At 41.3% G+C, this 21,161-nt stretch overlaps 1 protein-coding gene across 2 annotated transcripts in view; it reads right to left on the minus strand.

Annotated features, from left to right (window-relative positions):
• Window positions 1-904, minus strand: part of CHD1 (chromodomain helicase DNA binding protein 1) — a gene marked incomplete at both ends in the record, with an annotated part of 53,744 nt that extends 52,840 nt beyond the window's left edge. For both annotated transcript variants that reach the window (XM_082013632.1, XM_082013631.1), the window contains one exon: window positions 852-904. In XM_082013632.1, coding sequence (XP_081869758.1) covers window positions 852-904 — 53 coding nt within the window. The remainder of the gene's footprint in view (window positions 1-851) is intronic.
• Between the last annotated feature and the right edge of the window lie 20,257 nt (window positions 905-21,161).

Here is a 21,161-nt window from a genome sequence, read left to right on the forward strand (position 1 = left end):
ACCACCTCTTAGAAGAGAAGTCTAAAACCACTTTTAATTTGCAAGTTTACCTTGACTTCTTAAACCTTCTGCATTTATTGTGTTTCCAGTTTTAGAAATCTAAACTTTCTGATGCGGAAGGGACTTTTTGACCTTAGCACTGTTCTAGAAGGAGAACTTAAATTCCACCCGACTGGAATTTAAATTGGCTGTCATCGTGCATGGATGCAAGGAAGTTCTAATCAAGATCTTCCACACATGTGAACATGATGCACATGCTAGAAGACTAGCATTCAACATTAGAGAATTGATTTTTTTTAAATTAAAAACACAGCTGGAAAACTGTACTTTCACTTCATAAAACAAAGTTAACAGTTTCAGTTATACTGCTCTGACAGCTCTAAAGAAGGAAGAGTCATGAAGTACTCTGTATCAAAAACTAAAATGAACAGCCTACTACTCCACCTTTAGTGATAGTCTACTTAGGGTTTTATCCAACACATATTATGTGTCCCTTGCTCGTTATAGACAGTAGCTTTAGCATTCTAATCCAATATTGCAGCTGTTGACACTTCAGATATTTTTCTTTTCCTTGAAAGAGTGATACTATTCTATTGGATGCTGATGCACTTTTAATACTATTTAAACTTTGTTATGTAAAGTGTAGACAAGATCATTACAGTTCTTAGCTGAAGTGACATGAATGTAACAGGCAGATTAAGCACTTGTAAGAAAGCACAGTCGGTCCTCCTAACTATGGTCGGCTTTCTAACCTGGAAGCTTTGGCACCAAGTTCCAATATAAACCAGTTTTAGCAAACAAAATATAGGAGAATACATAGCCAAGAATAACTGAAATGAGCAAGTGCTTACCTTGACTCTCCACTACTATTTCTTAAGCTTTCTTCATCACTGTGCCCATTCATTGTAAATATTAAAAAGTTTAAAGGTAAATCAAAGTCCACTCAGGTTACAAGGTGGATATAAAGAATCCACTCCTTGGTACTCTGTACGTTTTCCAGGTGGTGTGTTTGCTTTAATGTTCTCTGTAGGTATTCAAGATTTCTCCCAAAATACCTAAAATAGTAAAGGAAAATGTTGACACAATTTGAAAGTATGTTTGCAACTAAAAAGATACCATAAATAACTTGGCCTCACTACCACCAGAAGGGGGTATCATGTTTGATCTCATGCTTTTCACCGAAAAATAGCTTTTTGTGTGTTACCTGTTCATGCTTGATCATTGTATCACCATTTTCTTGTAAAAAAAAAAAGAAATTAAAATCTTTCCTCATGTCTGTGAAAACCAGAAAAAATTATTCTCATGAGAAGAACGCATCTTTTTATTAGTTACACTTTTAAAAATTGAAATAACTAAATGAAATATTCAAAACCCATGAAAGGAAAGACCTGTTTAGCCTTTTGTTCAACTGCAGTTGGGTCCCAGCATATAGGCCATTATGTTTCTGTATGCAACTTTTCACTGATGGTGCTATAAAGACAGCAATGTCTGCTGAACCACTATTCACAGAACAGGAAATGCTATGGAAATTACATTCTCTTTAGCATTGCAGGGTGAGAAGAACTGCCTACCTGAACACATAGGTAAAAACCATAGGTATTAACATTCTGCTAAGATCTGCTTAGTAAAATGTATTTAATACACAAAACATACTGGAAGGACTTCCAGACACACACTTAATGCTTACATCCAATTGTGGGTAGAGGCAGGAAGATAAAGAATGTCCCGTTTAAAACAACTGTCTCCACTAAATAAAACCAGCAAAATCCCACAGAAGGAATGATCATTATTTCACATACAAGAGCATCTTACTGCAGTGATCTGATTTATCCGATGCAGCTAGAGAAAGTTTAGGCTCACAGTAAATGGCCTGCAAGTATAAACTCGCTGATAATCAGATAAAAAGCAGGGCCTCTCACAGATTTAGTAGTGTGAAAGAGATTAGAGGCTCGCCTGCTGGCTACCTACCCCGAGGTGCTCTCCTCTAATATGCAACAGCCCAATCCAGCGCTCACCGGGGAGGGTGAAAGCCTTGTTCAGGGATGGGAAATGCCCAGCGCTCAGACACCATCTCAGATACCCGGGCCATTCCGGCCAACAAACAAAGGCGATGAGGGAGGGGAAAGGGACAGGAAGGAGCCCTGCAACCCCGGCGGGGCCGCGAAGCGAGGTCGGGGACCCCACGGAGGCGAGCCGGGCGACTACCGGCTCCCAGCCGCGAGGCCGCGCTCTGCGTCGCCCGGCAGCAGGCTCTCTGCCGCCTGCCCTCCCGCGCGGATAAACACCTCCTCGCCTCCGGGTCCACCACCCTCTGAACCCCGGGAAACACTGTGAACAGCAACGAAACTTGCTCCCAGCCGCCCGCTTCCTGCTCTGCGGCGATCCACCCCCCGAGCCGTGGCTGCCGCACAGCGCTGCCGCGGCCTCCTACGGCCGTTTTCCCTCTGCCCGCCCCCAAGGCGCTCCTGAGTGAACCCGGGCCAGGGCTGCCTCCCGCCCCCGGCGACGGCCCTCCGCTAGCGGCGCGGCCTGCTCAGGCGCCGCTCCCGGCCAAGGATCCCTGGCAGCGTCTCCAAGGCCGCCGCTGTCCTCCATATTCGCTTCCCCCGGCGCCCTCCACGGCCAGAGCAAAGCCACAGCCACTCTCCTGCCTCCCGGGAGGCTCGACACTGGCTCCCCGCGCAGAGGCCAGTGAGAGCGGCTCGACCGCGACTGCCTATTTGGGCCCTCGCAGCTCCCTCCCTCCGCGGAAAACAGCGAGCGGGCCTAAAAACCCAGCCTCGCACCAGGAATCCAGCCCCCCTGGCCGACAGCGGGCCTCAGGCCCCATCTCCTCAGCGCCGCCCGCCCCCTCCTTCCATCTTCGAAGCCGCACAACTCCCGGCCGGCGAAAGGACGAGGAGCCATGGCGGGCCTCTGCCTACCTGCGTGCGCCTGGCCCGGCCAGGCCTTCCCAGGGCCGCCCCGGCCCGAGACTGCGCTGCGCCCCACGGGGCGGTTCGTCCCGCAGCCCAGGGTCGGGGGCTGCTCCAGCGGCCGCGGCGGGGCCTGGGCCGCCGCTCCTCCCGCTGGCCGCCGGCTCCTCGCAGCCCCACGCGGTAGGCTCACTCGCCGACTCGAACAATGGGGCCCCAAACCAGGCAGGGAGGGGCGCAGGGAGAACTAGGGTGGGCACTACACCGCTCTGCTCCGCCACCGTTTCTTAAGTCCTCCCGACCGCCGCCATCACACCGCCGCTCCACTCAGCCTCCCCCCTCCCTCGGTCGGATGGAAACCCCGAGCGTGATGTCAGTCCTGCGCCCTGGGACCGACCGGCAAGGGGAGGAGGAGCCACGGCCAGGGGTGAGGGAAAACGCCGTCGGGCCGTTCAGAGGGTGTCGGCGAAGGCAAGCTCGGCCGCCTGCGACGCCGGAGGCCGGCGGGAGTGGCGGCAGCGCGGGTTCTCCCTGCCTGCCGCACGAAAAGGGAGCGGGCCCCGGCACGGCTGCAGCTCCTATCGCCTTGTGAGGGCGCAGGGCGCGGCGCGGCCTGGAGGGACGCCATGACCTGAGCGGCGCGGCCGCGAGCCCAGCGCAGGCCGTCCGTTACCGTTCTGCGCAGCGCGGTTTTTGTGTTTGCTCTGGAGTTTTCGGTGTAAAATCACAGCCCGGCGGCAAACACGGCCTCATTTCTAAGTAAAACTACGCAGTTACAAGTAGTACTGGGGCATATTTAGGAAGGCTTGGTGCACTGTGGCTGGGTGGACGTTTGTCTTCGTGAGGACCTGTCCCCTGGCTGGGGGTTGGTCTGCTTCCATTCCAGAACTTAATGCCCTCTCTTTTCAAAGTGATTAACGTGAGCCATTTTATTAACGTGCTTCATGTTCGTTATCGAAAAAAACCCCACAAAACCCAAAATAAAACACACAAGAAGTCACTTAAGTCGTGTGTCCTAATGTTCCCAGAGTGGTAAAGGAAGGTAGTGGCAGCTGAGTGAAAAGAGTGTGCTGTAAACAACGCAATGCCTCAGCCAAACATTTGGAAAGAGGAAGCAACTTAACCTGCCTTTTTCCCTTCGGAAGCAACGCACACAGTTACACTCTGTCTCTCTAAAGGAGGATTGTGGGGTCATAACTGTCTGACGTCTGGCACCAGACCTTTGGACATTTATTTGTTTAGCACCCTGCAAGAGTGAAAGAGGTCAACATCAGCATGAAAACACAGTTTGCTCGACAACGAAGGAACCTTGAAGGAAGTGAGTCACTGTGGTTATACTAGAGGAAGGTGGTTACAATAGCTGTCAAATCAGTTCAAGCTTGAAGAGTTGTGTTGGCTAGGAGCCAACATCTGAGCCACAGTCAGTCAGCTAGACCTTTCAGGCCTATAGCTTACTTCATGGTTGTTCTTCCAGGGTGAGCAAAGCTGGTTGCCTCAGCACTCGGTGGAGGTTGGGCTGCCAATGTACCCAGCACCCTTCAGCTGGGTTGCTGAGGTTTTCTGGAGCTATGCCTTCAGCCTACCAAGCAGGTTGTGGGATTGTGGCTGCCATGCACAACAGCTCACTGTATGAGGAGCAGCAGAGGCTAGACGAGGCATATATACTAGCCCAGCTCTCAAGAACCATGTAACAAAGCACCCCAAAATCTCAGTGGTTGATGGCAGAGAAAAACTTTTTCCCCTAGAGTTAAAAAAATGCACCAGGAATTGGTCAGACAAGAAAACAGCTTCAAAGTTTACAGGAAAGCTATATTACACTATGTTCCATATGGAAGCACTTAAGTTTGCCAAGGTCAGCTTATGGGAGAATATTTTATCATAATAGGCAAGAGCACTGTAAGATCAATGGACTGAAATTTAAATTCAAGACTGTCAAAATGAAAGTAACTTTTAAATTAAGGTAATTAAAAACAAAACACTTTACCAAGGAGAGTTCAGACCCTAATGTAAGGATTTTTATTACTGTTAGGGATTTTTTAGTTTTAAGGAAAGAAACAGTGGAAAGCCACTGTTGTTCAACCAGAAGGGATAAGTCTTATGCAGAAATTGTGGACTAAAGCGGTTACCTGCAGCAAGCATGAGGTAAGACCAAAGTGATAAGAATTCTGATACATGCCAGGTGTTAGGTGTACAAATAATGTGACTTACATAGAAGAATAATTTGAGTTCCATAGATAAATAACAGAACAGTTTTCACTGGGTTTTAGATAGAGCTGGTTGCAAAACTCCGGTAAGTCAATACAGATATGTAAATACATAATTTACACCTTTAATATCAGTATGATCGATCCACAGAATCAGTAAAATCTTTAATAAAGCAACCACACCTAAATACAAATAAAAGGAAATACATTAATTTAGCATCCCTTTCTGTTTACAGAATCTCTCTTACAAACTGCTACACTTTGTATAGTTGGATATATATATAAAATGCTCAGGGAAGAAGGGAGCTACGCGAACAAAAAAAAAGAAAAAACCAAATAATTCCAGCAGTTCCAGTTGCTTAACTACAGAATGCACTCCATTCTGATTAAACATCCAAAAAGCTAAATGTCAATAAAGAGGGCAGATGTTAGTCCAATTCCTCTATTTTTGCTATCCAACTTCCAAGTTCCTAATTATTCACAGAGACAGTTAATTTCATCCTTCTCTTTTATTTGTTTCTCCTCCTTCCTACCCCTCTGTAAGAAATCATGTATAGAAAATACTTTCATTCTGCTAGAAAATATCTTTCCAGGATGCTGCTTGAGTCATGGGCATAATTTCATTTTGATACATGTTGATTTTTAGTCCATAGTAACATCCACAGTAGTAATAAATTAAAGTAGTATTCCCGTAAGTCCAGTAAGTTGGTTTAGCCATTACTACATGAATTAACAAAAACTACCTATTCTTTCAGAAAAATAATTGAGGAAGAAAGTCCAGGTTTTCTGTTTCACATGGCAACTACTACTTTGTCTTTTGCATGGTCAGAGTTACTGTTGTGACAGTTTCTATATTTAAATATTGATCATATGGCACCTTTGCAGGTTATAAGGCCCCAAATCTTCAAACATTTTAAATATGAGCACAATTTCCTGTCAGTCTTCTGAGTGTTTGGGGCCTCTGGTTCATTAAGATGGTCATATTCTGTGAGATTGTCTGCACGGTAGGAAGGTATGACTGTACTTAATATTAAATGTAATAACTTACTTTAGCTATCCAAAGTAACTAATGTGAACATGTGTGTCCTGGTTTCAGCCGGGATAGACTTAATTTTCTTCATAGAAGCTAGTAGGAGGCTATGTTTTGGATTTGGGATGAAAATACTATTGATAACACATTGATGTTTTCAGTTATTGCTAAGCAGTCAAGGACTGTTCGGCTTCTCATGCTGGCCTGCCAGCAAGAAGGCTGGGTGTGCACGGGAAGCTGGGAGGAGACACAGCCAGGACAGCTGACTGAGGCTGACCAAAGGGATATCCATATTCCAGAATATTCCATATTCTTTGGAGTCCAATGACTTCATGCTCAGTATATAAAGCTAGGGGAAGAAGAAGGAAGGGAAGGGACGTTGGGAGTTATGGCATCTGTCTTCCCAAGTAACTGTTACATGTGATGGAGCCCTGCTTTCCTGGAGGTGGCTGAACACCTGCCTGCTGATGGGAAGTCGTGAATGTATTCCTTGTTTTGCTTTGCTTGCATGTGCAGCTTTTGCTTTACCTATTAAACTGTCTTTATTTCAACACACCAGTTTTCTCACTTTCACCCTTTCGATTCTCTCCCCTGTCCCCTGACAGGGGAGAGTGAGCAAGTGGCTGCGTGGTGCTTGGTTTCTGGCTGGGATTAAACCACAACAGTATGACAGAATGAACACTATCATAAATTAATAGTCAGAGTCAGTGCTAGATGATTTTAACAACAGTACTGTCAGGATTGTAAATTTGTTGTCACATATGGTTCTATTCGCAAATGCAGAGCACCTCTATCCTCTTCACAGTTACATGCAGCCCAGCATGTCAGATGTCCTTGGAGAGCTGCCTTGTGGTTGCTAGGAGGTTCTGGAGCAGGCAATGATGCTGTATGATTGAATGTTTTAGATTAATTGAGCTATACAGATGTACTTGCACCTGCTATGAACACCCTTTTGACAGAAAGGCATTTATGTGTAAACTTTACCATAGTCTGTTACTATTGGGTAGTCTGCTATAAACAGTCTCCTTTTCTTTTTCCCCAAGTAGTAGGAAAAACTAGTAGTTTTCAACACCAGTAGTTTTCCTATCCAAATTAATAAGGTTAAGCCTGCCTTCTTTCCAATGAGGATTAATCCTTAGCTTTTTTTACAGTTGCGTGATTTAGTTAGAGGTATGAGAGATCTTTCTGTTTCCTGTCTGTAGCAGACTTTCTAGCCTATGTCTCACTAATATGAATTGTTTCCGGAACACAGCAGTTAAAAATACTAGCCTACACTTTGCAACCCGGGTGATAACATCCATTCTCTAAGTCTTCTAAATATGTCCTAAAGTGCTGCTCCCTAGAATGTACCTGCATACGCCCTTTCATTTATGTTTGAGAAATAGGGTGCCTCACGTTTGGTAACCTCACTTGGGAGTCACTGCAATGAGGCAAGCTTAAGATTCAAGAAGACAAAATTTCTGTTTCAGCAGGATACGAATTGAACTCCTAATTACAAAACTTGTAATAAGTCTACATTTTTAGTTATTTTTTACTTAAAGGCCTTCTTAGCTTCTTCAGTTTCCTTCACCTAGATTCTTCTGGTAGAGTTTCTCAGCTGGCTTGGAAATCCCCTATGAAGGTATGGTTTCACAATGGTTTATATTATCTGGAGTTAGAGCTGCTGTGATCCCATCCTCTTGTCTGCCATACCAGCCAAAAAACTAGCCCACTCAAAAATGATTGCTTTCTGGCCACTTTGACTTTCTGAACTAGGTCACCACACAGCTTCACATGCAATGATCTTTGTGCAGTATGATAGTAGCAGCAATTATTACTTAGAGTGCTTAGAAATTGCTGCAACAGTATCTGGAGATTTCTCCACATCCCTGAGAGAGAAGGATTTTTCTTTCACATCAGAACTTGTTTGTATTGCACCTTTAACCAATTCCTTCTCTCCCAGATGGCACAATAAAGTATGCATCACATTCCTATCTTAGCAGCATTTCACACCATAAGTAATACTGACTTCTGTTTACACATAGCTTTTAGTCTGTATCAAGAGACAAATACATGTGACACACAACATTTTAAGGACAGCTGCACAAAGCTTTTTCTTATTACAGAAAAGTTATCAGCCACACGAACAAGCTGGCATTTTTCTGAAACTGTATTACAGGTTTCTAGCATCTCAGCATGCTTTCAGGATGTGGCCTGAGAGTATTTATTGTGTCTAAGGTGCCACGGATTTACCCCACCCCTATCCTCCCTGCTGTTCTTGAGTTTGCTTTGTGCTTGTAGACAAAACATAATCAATACACAATCTAGATTAGGTACACTGTTATGCAATTAGCCCAATCTAGTTCAACAACTGTGTTTTCAGGTTATTTACCTTAACACCTCTTTTTAATTGTAGTAGTGGTTCATGTTTATCACAGTATCTTATGTTAAAGAAAACATTTATCACTGTTCCATTCTTAACATTTAGAAGCTCTTCGAGACAAAGAAACTTTTTCCTTTAGTGAAGCCTTAAGTACTGGATCTAGCAGTCTTTACTGAGACAAGATATACACAAGAAATATCCTTAATGTTTAGCTACGTACTAAGTTATATACTGGCTTCTTTCCTTTTTCTTATCTTCTTTCTAAAGAACTCCACCACCACACCTAGTACTTTGATTTTTCTCCTTCTACTCTTCAGTTAATTCTAAAACATGTCCTGAAGAGCTCAAAGACTACAATAGCAGGTATGATACAACAACAGAGATTTTCTTCCTCCTCAGTAGATGTTACTTGCAGCAGGCATAGCCTAGTTTGCCTGCTTTTCATTCATGTTGCACCCCTGCTGTTACTCCATTTCATTTTGCATTCTCCCTTCTGCTAAGAAGCCATCAATAGCAATTTATGTAGGTAAACCAGTCATTATCCTGTCACTTAAACACTACATCTTTCTTGCTGCCTTCTTCACTCCTCCTAGCTCTTCTATTTACCACACCCAAAACCCCTTTCTCATTTACCTCCCCTCCTTGCTTGGGCCTCATCAACTAGCCAGCCACACAGTGCTAAAGATTAGGGAGATTAAGATTTAGAAGAAAACAAAGGTGAAAAATAAATCACTTCTTTTATATAAATTGCTGAAAGGCAAATAAAAGAAAAAGATTCTGTTCTAGGAGGAAAAAGCTAGTCTAAATTTTTTATTTGTTTAGCTTGTGGGCCACTTTCAGAGTACTCTTGTTAGGAATCAGTTTAGTTTAAATCTGCCACTTGCTTAGGTCTTCACACACAGCTGATCAGAAGTGGTTGTTTCAAAACAATTTTGTGTGTAGATACTTACGTCATAGTAACATACAAAATTTTGTTAGCTTTTAATGTCATTAATCTGTAGATACCTAAAAAGTAGGTAAATTTCTTAACTGCAGTACATGGAAACTGGAATTATGGAAGAAAAAATAAAAAATCCCAGTGGCTAGTTGAATAAATTGGCTAAATTTGACAAACTAAGCATAGTTTTTTTAAGAATTTATTTATACATTTCTTTATTTATGCAATCTCTTAAAAATGTGTAAGTATATCAGCTTCAAGTAAATGATTTTCAAGTTAAAATATAACAGCTTTAGCTGGCACAAGTGTATACATGAATTTTCTTAACTATATTAGTTTAATCAAATTGAACAACTAACTGATAATTGGGCAAGTGTGATTCAAGGCTTTACTTACACCTCATATATAGTACAGTTAAACTTTTTACAAATTTCTGCCTTGTGTGGACAGAGTATCTGTATGTGATTGGAACATCTGAGCTGAAACATTGACCAGTGCATTAGCTGAATATTTTGCTGCAAAGATCAGAGAAGTAATGAAAACAGTGGCACTTAAATGGTTATAATGAGGCTTTAAAGTTAACATCCATCAAGAACAGCTGAGAAAAGTTCACACTTTTTTTAGACTACCATTTTGTTTGGGCTGTCTAAATTACCACTGATTTGTTGGAGACATTAATTCTCTCCAAAAGAAGCTGCAAGGGTGTAGACCTTGCCTTATTTATAAGCATGGTGTCTGTTAATGTTATCTTCTCAATGTTTAACCATAGAAAGTATAAACTGGCATTAAAGTAAATTTTTTCTTTTTTTTCCCCTCTTAGGCAATAACCCTCAATATTTTCAAGAAAAAGACAAACCCGTGACTATTTCTTACAGAGACAACAGCAGACTGCTTTTTTACTATGTTCTGGAGTAGGAGAAAGAAATTTATTCCTGGAGACTTACTTAATCACAGTTAGCACTTATGCATTTGCAGATAAAAATAATAAATCTAGAATCCAGAGTTAAAGGAGAAACTTACAGCAATGATTCTTCAAGCCGCAAGCAGTCTTTGTATAAAGAATTGTCAGATGATAGTTTTAAACATGGCTACTTTTGTGTTAGCATACCATTTCTATAGCCTTTTTTCTTTCAAGTCAGAATGATCATATACATAGTAATTATTTCAGAGAATTTTTAAAATAAATAAGGAGCTTTTCTACTGAGAAGAGGAGGAGCTTGCCATGCAGTCAATTTTAGATTTTTAATATGGTTGGTTGTCTTTGGAATCCAATGATGAAAGTAGACTGTTTTCTTTTAATTGCCTTGATAACTTAATTCTGTGATGATATTGCCAGTCTTCAGTTTCCTGTAGTTTTGGTATGTCTGGAAAGAGAAGGACATTTTCTGATATGAATGGAATGTGGGTGGCCTTGCTTTGTTATGAATTTATTTATCTTTGGCATATGCTTTTAATTCTTGCCACTCTGTTTTCAATACTTTCGGCTAGTTCTGCTTATGAAAGCGCAATTACAGCTGTTACTGTAATTACTAAAAGTTGTAGCCTTAGCCCATGTCCATATTAGGAACCTGGTAGGTTTAGGTCTGTGGGTTATTTGTTTTGGTTCTTTGTTTTGTGTTGGTTTTTTTGTGGGCAGGGACAGACACATGCTTAGTACATACGAAACCCTAGAGGCTAGACATACCAAAGACAGAGTTCTTGCTACTTTAATTTGGGAATCTAGTAAAGTCTTTTTAGTTGCTTATGGTAGGAAGTGGTAAGTAACTGTTCTAACACTGACCTCTACTAAGTTCTGGTTTATAGCTGTCTAACATACATGTGTATTCAATTAGTCTACAAGGTGACTTAAAGAAAACTTTTAAATGCCAAAATGAATACTGTAAATGCCCAAGGGAAAATAACAAGTCCCTGTAAAGATGTGTGTTTGAAGTAGCCAATACTTCAACTAGGAGGCTTTTTGGTGCACTACTTGAAGCTGGAGCTAAGTACAGTAAAACCGGATTCTAGATAGGTGGATAACATTAGTGAAGCTTTTATAAATGGACCAACATCTTTCTAATATATTAACTCACTTTGAGGACCTGGTATTATTTGTTTTCAAATGGTCTCACTTTTTGAAGTTACTATATTCATAATTAACTGAGTTCGTTAAGTGTTCTAAATTGGCTTTCTATTTCTATTTTTAGTTGAAAATTACCACATAAAAGAAAAATTAACAAATAAGTCATTAGCATATTTAAGTTTTGGCCAAAATCAAATGAATCAGGCGAAGTACCTAAAGGAGGCTTATAAGATGGGGACAGACTTTTTAGTAGGGCCTATTGCAATAGGACAAGGGGCAATGGTTTTAAACTAAAAGAGGCTAGATTTAGACTAGATATAAGAAAGACATTTTTCACCATGAGGGTGATGAAACACTAGCACAGGTTGCCCAGAGAGGTATTAGATGCCCCATCCCTGAAAACATTCCAGATCAGGTTGGATGGGGCTCTAAGCAACCTGATGTAGTTGAAGATGTCTCTGCTCATTGCAGGGGAGTTGAACTAGAGTACCTTAAAAGCTCCCTTCCAATTCAACCTGTTCTATGATTATGATAAGCTGTAGAAAGGTGGGGAGCAAGTGTCAGCTAAATAAAACTAATTTCAGAATATTGTAATCTCCAAGCCTTACTAAGGCTACTTGGTTTGCATGTGATAATCATCACTGTAAGCAGCCTAGTGAGACCTCATCTGTAGCTGTACGAATGGTTAATGCTGTGGTTGTGTTTTGTCGTTGTGTACACCAGAGCAGTTCCAATGTGGGTGGCAAGGCATTGCTGAGCAACAGCAGGATCTTCAGATGCGTTTCCACTTGCCACCATTTTTTCTTTAGGACAGCTTGTACTTTCTTGCAAAGTTGTCTGAGTGCTTCGATTACCTGGAAATGTATATGGGTTCAGTAACAGCATCCAAGACAGGATACAGCTTATTTTGATCCTTGCCTATCACTTTGAAATCAGTATTTTATTTCAAAAGAGTACTCTGATTTTAAAATCATTCAGGCTTTGAATGTAAAAACAGAGCTGGCTGTTTTTAGAAGAGAAAACATGATGACATGAGAAGACCCAGCCTTAAGCACACCTGCTAATAGATAACTTTTTCTTGTTTACAGAGTGAGACTAGTTACCTTTGTTGCAGGATCATGTTGTACCTGGCAGTCTCTAAGTACTTGAAAGAAGAAAAACAATAAGTATTCCAGGAAGAGCTAACTAAGATCTTTATTTCTGCAAACTTGTATCCTATATACCAACATCTCACTCTCTGTTATGTTCCCTGACCTTTCCCATTCTTCAACATGTCAGGTTCCTTTTCATGTCCACTAACTGTGCTGTGCTGCAGGGCAAGGGCGAGGGAAGGCAAGAGGAGGCTGATTTGGCTTTGTTAGATACCAGATGATACCAGGTATCAGGAGCAGTCATTTAGACCTCTGTTTATAACAACAGACTTTATATTTTCAGAGCCCCAGTGCTTTTGATAGACTTGGTTGAACTTGCTAGCTGATTTCAAAAGTTATTGCAGGAGAAGATAGGGAATGAAAAAGAGTCAATGCAACCATATTTTTTTTTTTCATTAGGAAGCTCTACTAGAAGAAGAGTGCCAGTAATGCATGGGAAAGAAACTAGCTAGTCTTTCAAAGTTTCTCTCTACTGCCCACTTGCAAAACACCTCTAAAATCTAAGTTTAAAGTTACTTAAAACATGTCTTGAACAATTAAAAAAAAAAAAGTCTACATATAGATTTAAGCTATCATAAATCTGTTTTAGAGAGCTGTAATACTATTTTAGTATTATTACAACAATTATTAGCTGTATATTATAGCTACTACCCCTGCTATTTTTAGGGTAGATTGCCTTTTTAAGGTTTTGCAACAGTAATATCATATAGGTCTTGTTTGTCTGGCCCCTTTCTTACTTTTCCTCTTTGCATGCTGATGTATCATGAATTTCTGATAGTTTCCTTCCTGATCAGTCCTCCCAAATTCAGCTGGCCGGCCAGTTGGCCTGGTTGGTAGAGTGTTGGCCATATGGCAGGTGGAGTGCCACAGCAAAAGGCGTGGTATTGGGCAGCTGTCAGGGAATATGCAACTTCGCTTAATGAACTCTCACCATAACGCATTTTTTGTGCTGTAGGCCCTCCTCTGTGACCATGTATTACTGAGAACCTGCTTTTCATTTGATAAGCATTGTTGTTATGTGACCTTATGCATAACATGCCCATTCTTTGTAACATGTCATTGTAGCCTTACATTTTATAATTCACTGGAAGTTAAGAGGCATAAAGTGGGATAACTGTATGCCACTATATTTAACACTATATTTATACCTGGAGCTTTTGTTTGCACAGCTATTTCAATCACAACCTACTCATATCCCAACCTGACATAGTTTACACTACAAACATTTACAAATGCAGATGTTGGAGCTTCCCCTCAGGTTATTCTTGCCATCAATTTTAACAAACCAGTGTATGTTCACTATTATAACTACTATACTTGGACAAAACCTTGAACATTGTGCCTCTTGTGTACTGGAGTAATGCAATTTTCTTGCTAGAGCAAGTGAAATCATATATTGCCTTAGACTTGGTCCAAGTCATATAGGACAGTGTTTTTTTCCCTCACAGTTGTACCAGTATAATGGATAGGTCATGTTAGCAGTTATACTAATGAGTAGTCTTTTAACATTTCAGTACTTTTCGGTGTAAATGAGTTTATAAAAAGTAACAGTGTTTTTAGTGTTTGAGTCTTCAGTTTAGACTAGCACTGAGAAGTGCTAGAGTGCTAGTGCTAGAGACAGATGACTATAATTTGAGTATGCAGAAGTTCAGCTCAAAACTAAAGTTTGTTACTAACCCTACTGCTGATGAGAAAAATAGACCAAAGAAAGTGAAGGAATCATATGTGAACTGTTTCTTCCAGTTACTAAAAGTAGGGTAAACAGGAGCTCTCTCTGAAAGAGAAATGATCCTTCCATATGATGTTCCTTCCATAACATACAAAACATGCAGAGGTCTATTAAAAAGGCCTGCACTGTATTGCTGTGTACAACAGTAACATTTAGGGTTAGACCCGTAACTTGCTCTTTGACACAGTGGTGAAAAGCAATGATTTTGAAGCTGAGAAGAGTTGCAACAAATGTGAAATATAGTCATTCCTTCAAAGCATTTGTACTGTCATTAAGAATTTGATCCTCAAAATACTCCTGTGAGGCAGTATTAACCGCAGGTTATAGTAAGAAAATGAAGACTAAAAGCACTTAGACAATAAATGAGAATTAAAATTCTGTGATAGCAACAGAAGGAAAAAAGTCTACAAAATGTTAATATGCAGAGATTTTATAGGAAGACAGTAAAGACATAAAAATGTCTCTGCATCTATTTTCTCAAGATAATAATTGCATAATTTGTTCACTGCTAATGTAAACAAAAAAAGGACAATGGGACCTTCTAAAATTTTTGAGGCCTTGTCTGAGACAGTTGATTAACATATTGAAATGTAGATCTTTGTCTTAGGGTCTTACCTACAAGCTGGGATAAAAGTTTTTTTCTGAGGTTATCAATACCGAGTTTTAATTCTTCTACCAAAAGATTACAGAAGTTAATGACTGTAGAGCTGAGAACTCGCTTTAGCAGGAAGAAACACCTTAGAACCAATAATCTATTAACTAAGGTAGAAGTGACCTAAGTCAACCCTAAAACCCAAAGAAAGGTAAGAGAAATAACTTTCCTGTCAGACTATCATTTAAGACTCCCCTGTCCAGTCACAAGAAGCAAGGAAATAGGAAGAGAGGGTTTACATCATGTGCTAGAAAATATCAAGCTGTATGTGAGAGCAGAAGCAGGAAAGAGAAGCTTCTATGAGTTCATGGCAGGCATGAACTGTAAAGGAAAATTAGAAAGCCTCATAGACTTGATTAGAAGGAGGCATGGCTAAGGAGAAATTGTAATGTGAATTTTAACATTTTCTTTTTTGTCTTTTTTTCTGCTGCAATCTGCAATTTTAAGTAAACGAGTTACTTTGCCTTTATAACTTGTCTGTCAATGAAACAGAATCCTTTTATCTGACTCTTCAACGGAGTGAGAAATTCCACAATGTGGTGGGTTGTCCTTGGCTGGCTGCCAGATGCCCACGGAGCCATTCTCACTCTCCCTCATCAGCAGGGTGGGGAGAAAATAAAATGAAAAGCTCATGCGTCAAGATAAAGATAGGAGATTACTTAGTAATTAACATCACAGAGGAAACAGACTAGACTTGGGAAAAATTAATTTAATTTATTGCCAATTCAAATAGAGTTGGATGGTGAGAAATAAAGACAAAATACCTAAATCACCTTCCCTTCACCCTCCTGCTTTTTCACAGGCTCAGCTTCATGCCTTCGTTCCGACTCCTCTACCTCTTCCCCCAAAGCCGTGCAGGGGTATAGGAAATGGAATCTGGGATCTATCTATAACGGTTCCTCTCTGCCATTCCTTCCTCCTCACACTCTTCCTCTGCTCCAGTGTAGGTCCTCCCCATGGAATACAGTCCATCACAAACTGCTCTGTCATGCGTTGTCCACAGGCATAGTTCCCTCAGGATAAACCTGCTCCAGCATGAGCTGTCCATGGGCTGCAGGGGAATCACACTTCCACTGAGGTCTCTCTCACAGGGGAATCTCTGCTCCAGTGCCTGGAGCACCTTCTCTCCTTCACTGACTCCGATATCTGCAGTATCACATATTTCTCACTCTTCTCAATTGTTGTGCAGTGTTTTTTACCATTTCTTAAAAAATTTCCCTAGAGGCAGTACTGTGTTGGCTGAGGGGCTCAGCTGTGCCCTGCAAGGGGTCCATTTCAGCCAGCTGGAACTAGCTGTGTCTACCACAGGGCAGCCCCAGCCTCTCTTCACAGAGGTCACCCTTGCAGTCGCCTCAGCTACCAAAATGTTGCCTTGTTGCCTTACGCTAAGATGCTGTGTCACTTCCACAGTAACCAGAACTCCAGTATCTACAAACGTTTTATATTGTACCCTCACTTGAGCTGCTTAGGCTGCTTGAGAGCTGGTACTCCAAAATTCTGAGAGTAAGCAAGTTTTTTCTGGTGGCTGACAATAGCTGGATACACATCCAAGTAATAGGGGCACTCCTGAGCCTTGAAGGGAGTGTGTAGTATTTGTTCTAGGACTGGATAGTCTTTCCAAGCACAGTTCAGGAGACAGCTCAGGACTGATTTTTGTCCTGTGGAGGGTCATGAATTATGCATGCACCAAGATGGGGGTTATGCAACAAAGATTTAGCAATTATCTCTTCCTTTTGATGGCCCTAACAAAGTAATTTGCTGAGATGCTCCTCCATTTCCTGAGGAAGTCCTAGTAAATTGCTAGCTATGTGGCAAGACTTTGAGGGATCTGATGACTGAAATAAGAACACTGTATTGTACTGCAGGAAGTTGCGCTCTTGTATCCTTGCATTTACATGTGTAAAATGTAAAAAGCTGTGTAGTAGCAGAAAGCAGGAGGTATGGGGCTGGCTGTTAATACATGCTGTGCCCTGCCTGTCTTTCCATCAGAGGAGGCTGGGAACAACTGGCCCCTCCACAACTAACAGAACTTCCCATCCTTCTTTAAGGCAAACAGTATCTGGAGGGAACTGGCAAAAGGTTTTAACATGTTTCAAACCAAGACTCAGTGCTTGAAATTTAAAATTCTCCAAAAAGGGGTGGCAGGAAGGAACCAAGAACCATGTGTTGTTTTATGTATATGTTTGTAAAGTTGGGCATGTGCTTGCTTTTAGCATAATATCCAAGACAACAACGTGAATAAACTTATGTGTTGGGATGCTGGATCCTTGATTTTTCAAATTAGGCATGCAAAATTACTGGACATCTTGTCTCAGTTTCTGCAGTGTGGCTCTCCAGGTGCAGAATGGAAGTAAAAGCATTGCTGTATCTCAGAGAGATTTCATCAAGCTTAGTAAATTATTATGAAACAAGAAGATGCAATAATATTGTTTATTAAACAAAATCTTCAGAGGAAACTAATGGCTTTATATTCAAGGCAGGAGTGCATTTGGCCATTCCATGGTTTTAAAGAGAGAATATTCAGTGATACAGATACTAAATATTCCTCTGCGTACTGAGTAAAGCAGCACTGTTGTGTCATTTTGTCACCAAGATCAGGAATAAACTTCTTAGCACCAATGTAGCATTAAGAAGCAGGCATTCTTTATTGCAGCGCTGGATGCACAGGGCACCGTTCCACCTTGGTACAGGCTTCACTCATTATAAACCTTACAGACATCATAAATATTCATACAATTTCCAGGAAGTCTCCATCTTACTACATTACCATCATTACTGACATTGCAAAACTAAATTACACATGCGTGGGGGTCTTGGGTGGTTGTTTGAGGAGTTAGCTCCCCACTCCTTTTGTCCTTTTATGGTCTTGAGTCATCTAAGGGCAACCTGCCTTCTTGGGTCCTGTCCCAGTCTTTGTGAAACTTGAGACTTCTGATGCAAGAGGTATTATGATGTTTTAAGACAATCCTTATTGTTTTAGGTCCTTCAACTGGTGAGTCTTGTGATTTTTCCCTGTCGTGGTTTAGCCCCAGTCGGCATCTAAGCCCCACACAGCCACTTGCTCACTCCCCCACGGTGGGACGGGGGAGAGAATCAGAAGAGTAAAAGTGAGGAAATTCATGGTTTGGGATAAAGACAGTTTAATAGGTAAAGCAAAAGCTGCGCACACAAGCAAAGCAAAACGAGGAATCCATTTACCACTCCCCATCGGCAGGTAGGTGTTCAGGCATCTCCAGGGAAGCAGGGCTCGATCATGCGTAATGGTTTCTTGGGAAGACAGACGCTGTGACTCTGAAGATCCCTCCACCACTTCCTTCTTCTTCGTCCCAGCTTTATATACTGGGCATGACATTACATGATATTGAATATCTCTTTGGCCAGCCTGGGTCAGCTGTCCTGGCTGTGTCCCCTCCCAACTTCCCATGCACCCCCCGCCTTCTCACTGGCAGGCCAGCATGAGAAGCTAGACTATCCTTGACTACTTAGCAACAACTCAAAACATCAGCACGTTATCAACATTTTCTCATCCCAAATCCAAAACATAGCCTTACACTGGCTTCTATGATGAAAATTAACTCTACCCTGGCTGAAACCAGGACATTGCCCCCTTTGAGACTTTCAAAGTAGATTTCTTTAAGAGTCTCACTCAAATTCCTACATCAAAAAGCAAGTTGGAATACATTAATCGTCTGATCATAATCCAAAGTCTAACATATAATATAAGAGTTACAATAAAACACAATATGATGAGAATTAGCAATATTACTACAGGTTGTAACACTGTTGAAAGTTCCAGTAGTAGTTGGTGACCATTCAAAAAGAGTATCCCACCACTTGTGTTGTCCATCCTTTTTTACTCACTCTAATACTTGGTGTATTTCTTCCACATCATGGTGGACAGTCACTAAAGTTTTTCTTGTCTGGTTTCCTGGACTCTTTTTAATAGTCGTTTCAAATCTTCATGTTGTAAAGAGTTCTTTTACTAGGGTGAAATTAATTACTAAAGTGTAATTAGAATGTAATAATTGATAGGTTGTAACAAAAGTAGTTAAATATTTAAAATCACATCCTTTGATGTCAATAAAACGACAAACGCAAATGTCAGAATGATTACTTGTATCTATAATTATACAGTCCACAAAACGCGGGCCCTGGTCTGAAGACATTGCTATTGGAACCCCGAACCTCAGTATTATTTCTTTTAGTAGGATTTTAGTTACCTCTCTAGCTTTGTTGGTGCACTAGGGAAATGCCTCTGGCCATCCTGAAAAGGTATCCACCAATACTAAGGGAGATCTATAACAATTCTGTTTTGGTAACTCAGAAAAATCAATCTGCCAATATCTACTATTTCTGTCATCCTAACACATATAATAGAATTTTGAAGGCTAGAAATCATAGCTTCACTTCCCCAATGGGTTTCTCTATGTTTCCTTTCTACAATTTCATACAAATAATTTTGTGGTGGAACAGTAACTTGTTGTGTAGGGGTTATTAGCTGACCCTTTTCATTTTCGGTTGCTTTCAATAGTCTTGAATCTGTCTTACTATAATTAGGCTTCAAGGTCAGCAAGTTCACCTGTTTTACTGGTACCGATGCAAGGGTGCCTTGTTTAGCCACCTCTTTAGCAGTATTGTCAGCCAATTGGTTGCCCACATTTACCATGGTTTGTCCGAATTGATGTGCTTTACAGTGCATTATTGCCACTTCCTTGGCTTCTGAATATCCTGTAGATGTTGCAGAATTTCTTCCTTGTGTTTGATAGACAGTCCTTGAGCAGATAAAAGTCCTCATTCTCTCCAAATAGCTCCATGAGCATGGACTACCCCAAGTGCATATTTTGAATCAGTCCATATATTTACCTTCCTTCCATCCTGTACAAAGCTACTACCATCTGTAAATAGTTTCAGTTCGGGGTTCATTAATGGTTCATGTCTTAGATCCTGCTCGAGTACACCTGTTTGTGGTTTACAGGCAATCATGATGCAATGGTTCAGAGTCCTTTACTCCTGAACTCAAAAAAGTTGCTGGGTTGCTTGCTGTGGTGGTTTTAAGTTCCACATCATCCTGTTCCAGCAAGATAACTTGATATTTGAGCATATGACCTGGAGACAGCCAATGTCCCCGCTTTTGCTCTAAACCAGAAATCACCATATGTGGACCATACACACCATAATTCTTTGTCCTATTGTTAATTTCCTGGCTTCTTGGATTAAAAGAACAGTTGAAGGTACAGCATGCAAACATCCTGGCCATCCTTTTCTCACATTGTGTGATTGTTTGGAGAAATATCCCACAGCTCTTCTCTAGGTTCTCAGTTTCTGAGTCAGCACGCCCAGAGCTAGATGTTGTCATTCATGTACAAATAGCTCAAAATGTTTCAACAAGTCAGGCAGTCCCAATGCAGGTGCTGACATCAAAGCCTTTTTCAAGTCCTTAAAGGCTAGTTGGCATTCAAGGGTCCATAGTAGGTGGTTCTCTTTTGACCACTTCAGGGTTTCATAGAGGGGTTTTACCAATAGTCCATTGCTGAGAATCCACAGTCTACACCATCCGACCATATCCAAAACCGTCTTCAGCTCTTGTACAGTTCTTGGTTCTGAAATTTGGCAGACTGCTTCTTTCCTCTTGGTTCCCAGTGTCCATTGTCCTTGTGAAATCTCAAAATCTAAGTAAATCACGGTATCTTTTCCTACCTGAAGTTTGCTCCTTGATATGCAATATTCTCCTTGTCCTAAGAAATCAACAAGCTTATAGTCATCTGTAAATAGTCTCCCCGAGTCTCTGCAGCCAACAAAATGTCTTCTACACATTGCAGTATTGTTTCCTCTGGGTTTTCCTTTTTCCATAATTCCAGCTCCTTTGCCAAGGGGTTGCCAAATATTGTAGGGCTATTTTTGAACCCTTGAATTAGTATCATCCAGGCAAGTTGTGTTTTGCGTCTGGTGGTGGGGCTTTCCCATTCAAAGGTGAATATCGCCTGTCTTTGTCTAGAGGTATGCAAAGGAAAACACCCTTGAGATCAAGTATAGTAAACCACCTACCCTTTTCCTTTAAGGATGTCAGTATGGTATATGGGTTAGCTACTACTGGGAGAATATCTTGAACAATCTGATTT

The sequence above is a fragment of the Phaethon aethereus genome (assembly GCF_964289735.1).
Source record: "Phaethon aethereus genome assembly, chromosome: Z".
NCBI classification, from domain to species: Eukaryota; Metazoa; Chordata; class Aves; order Phaethontiformes; family Phaethontidae; genus Phaethon; species Phaethon aethereus.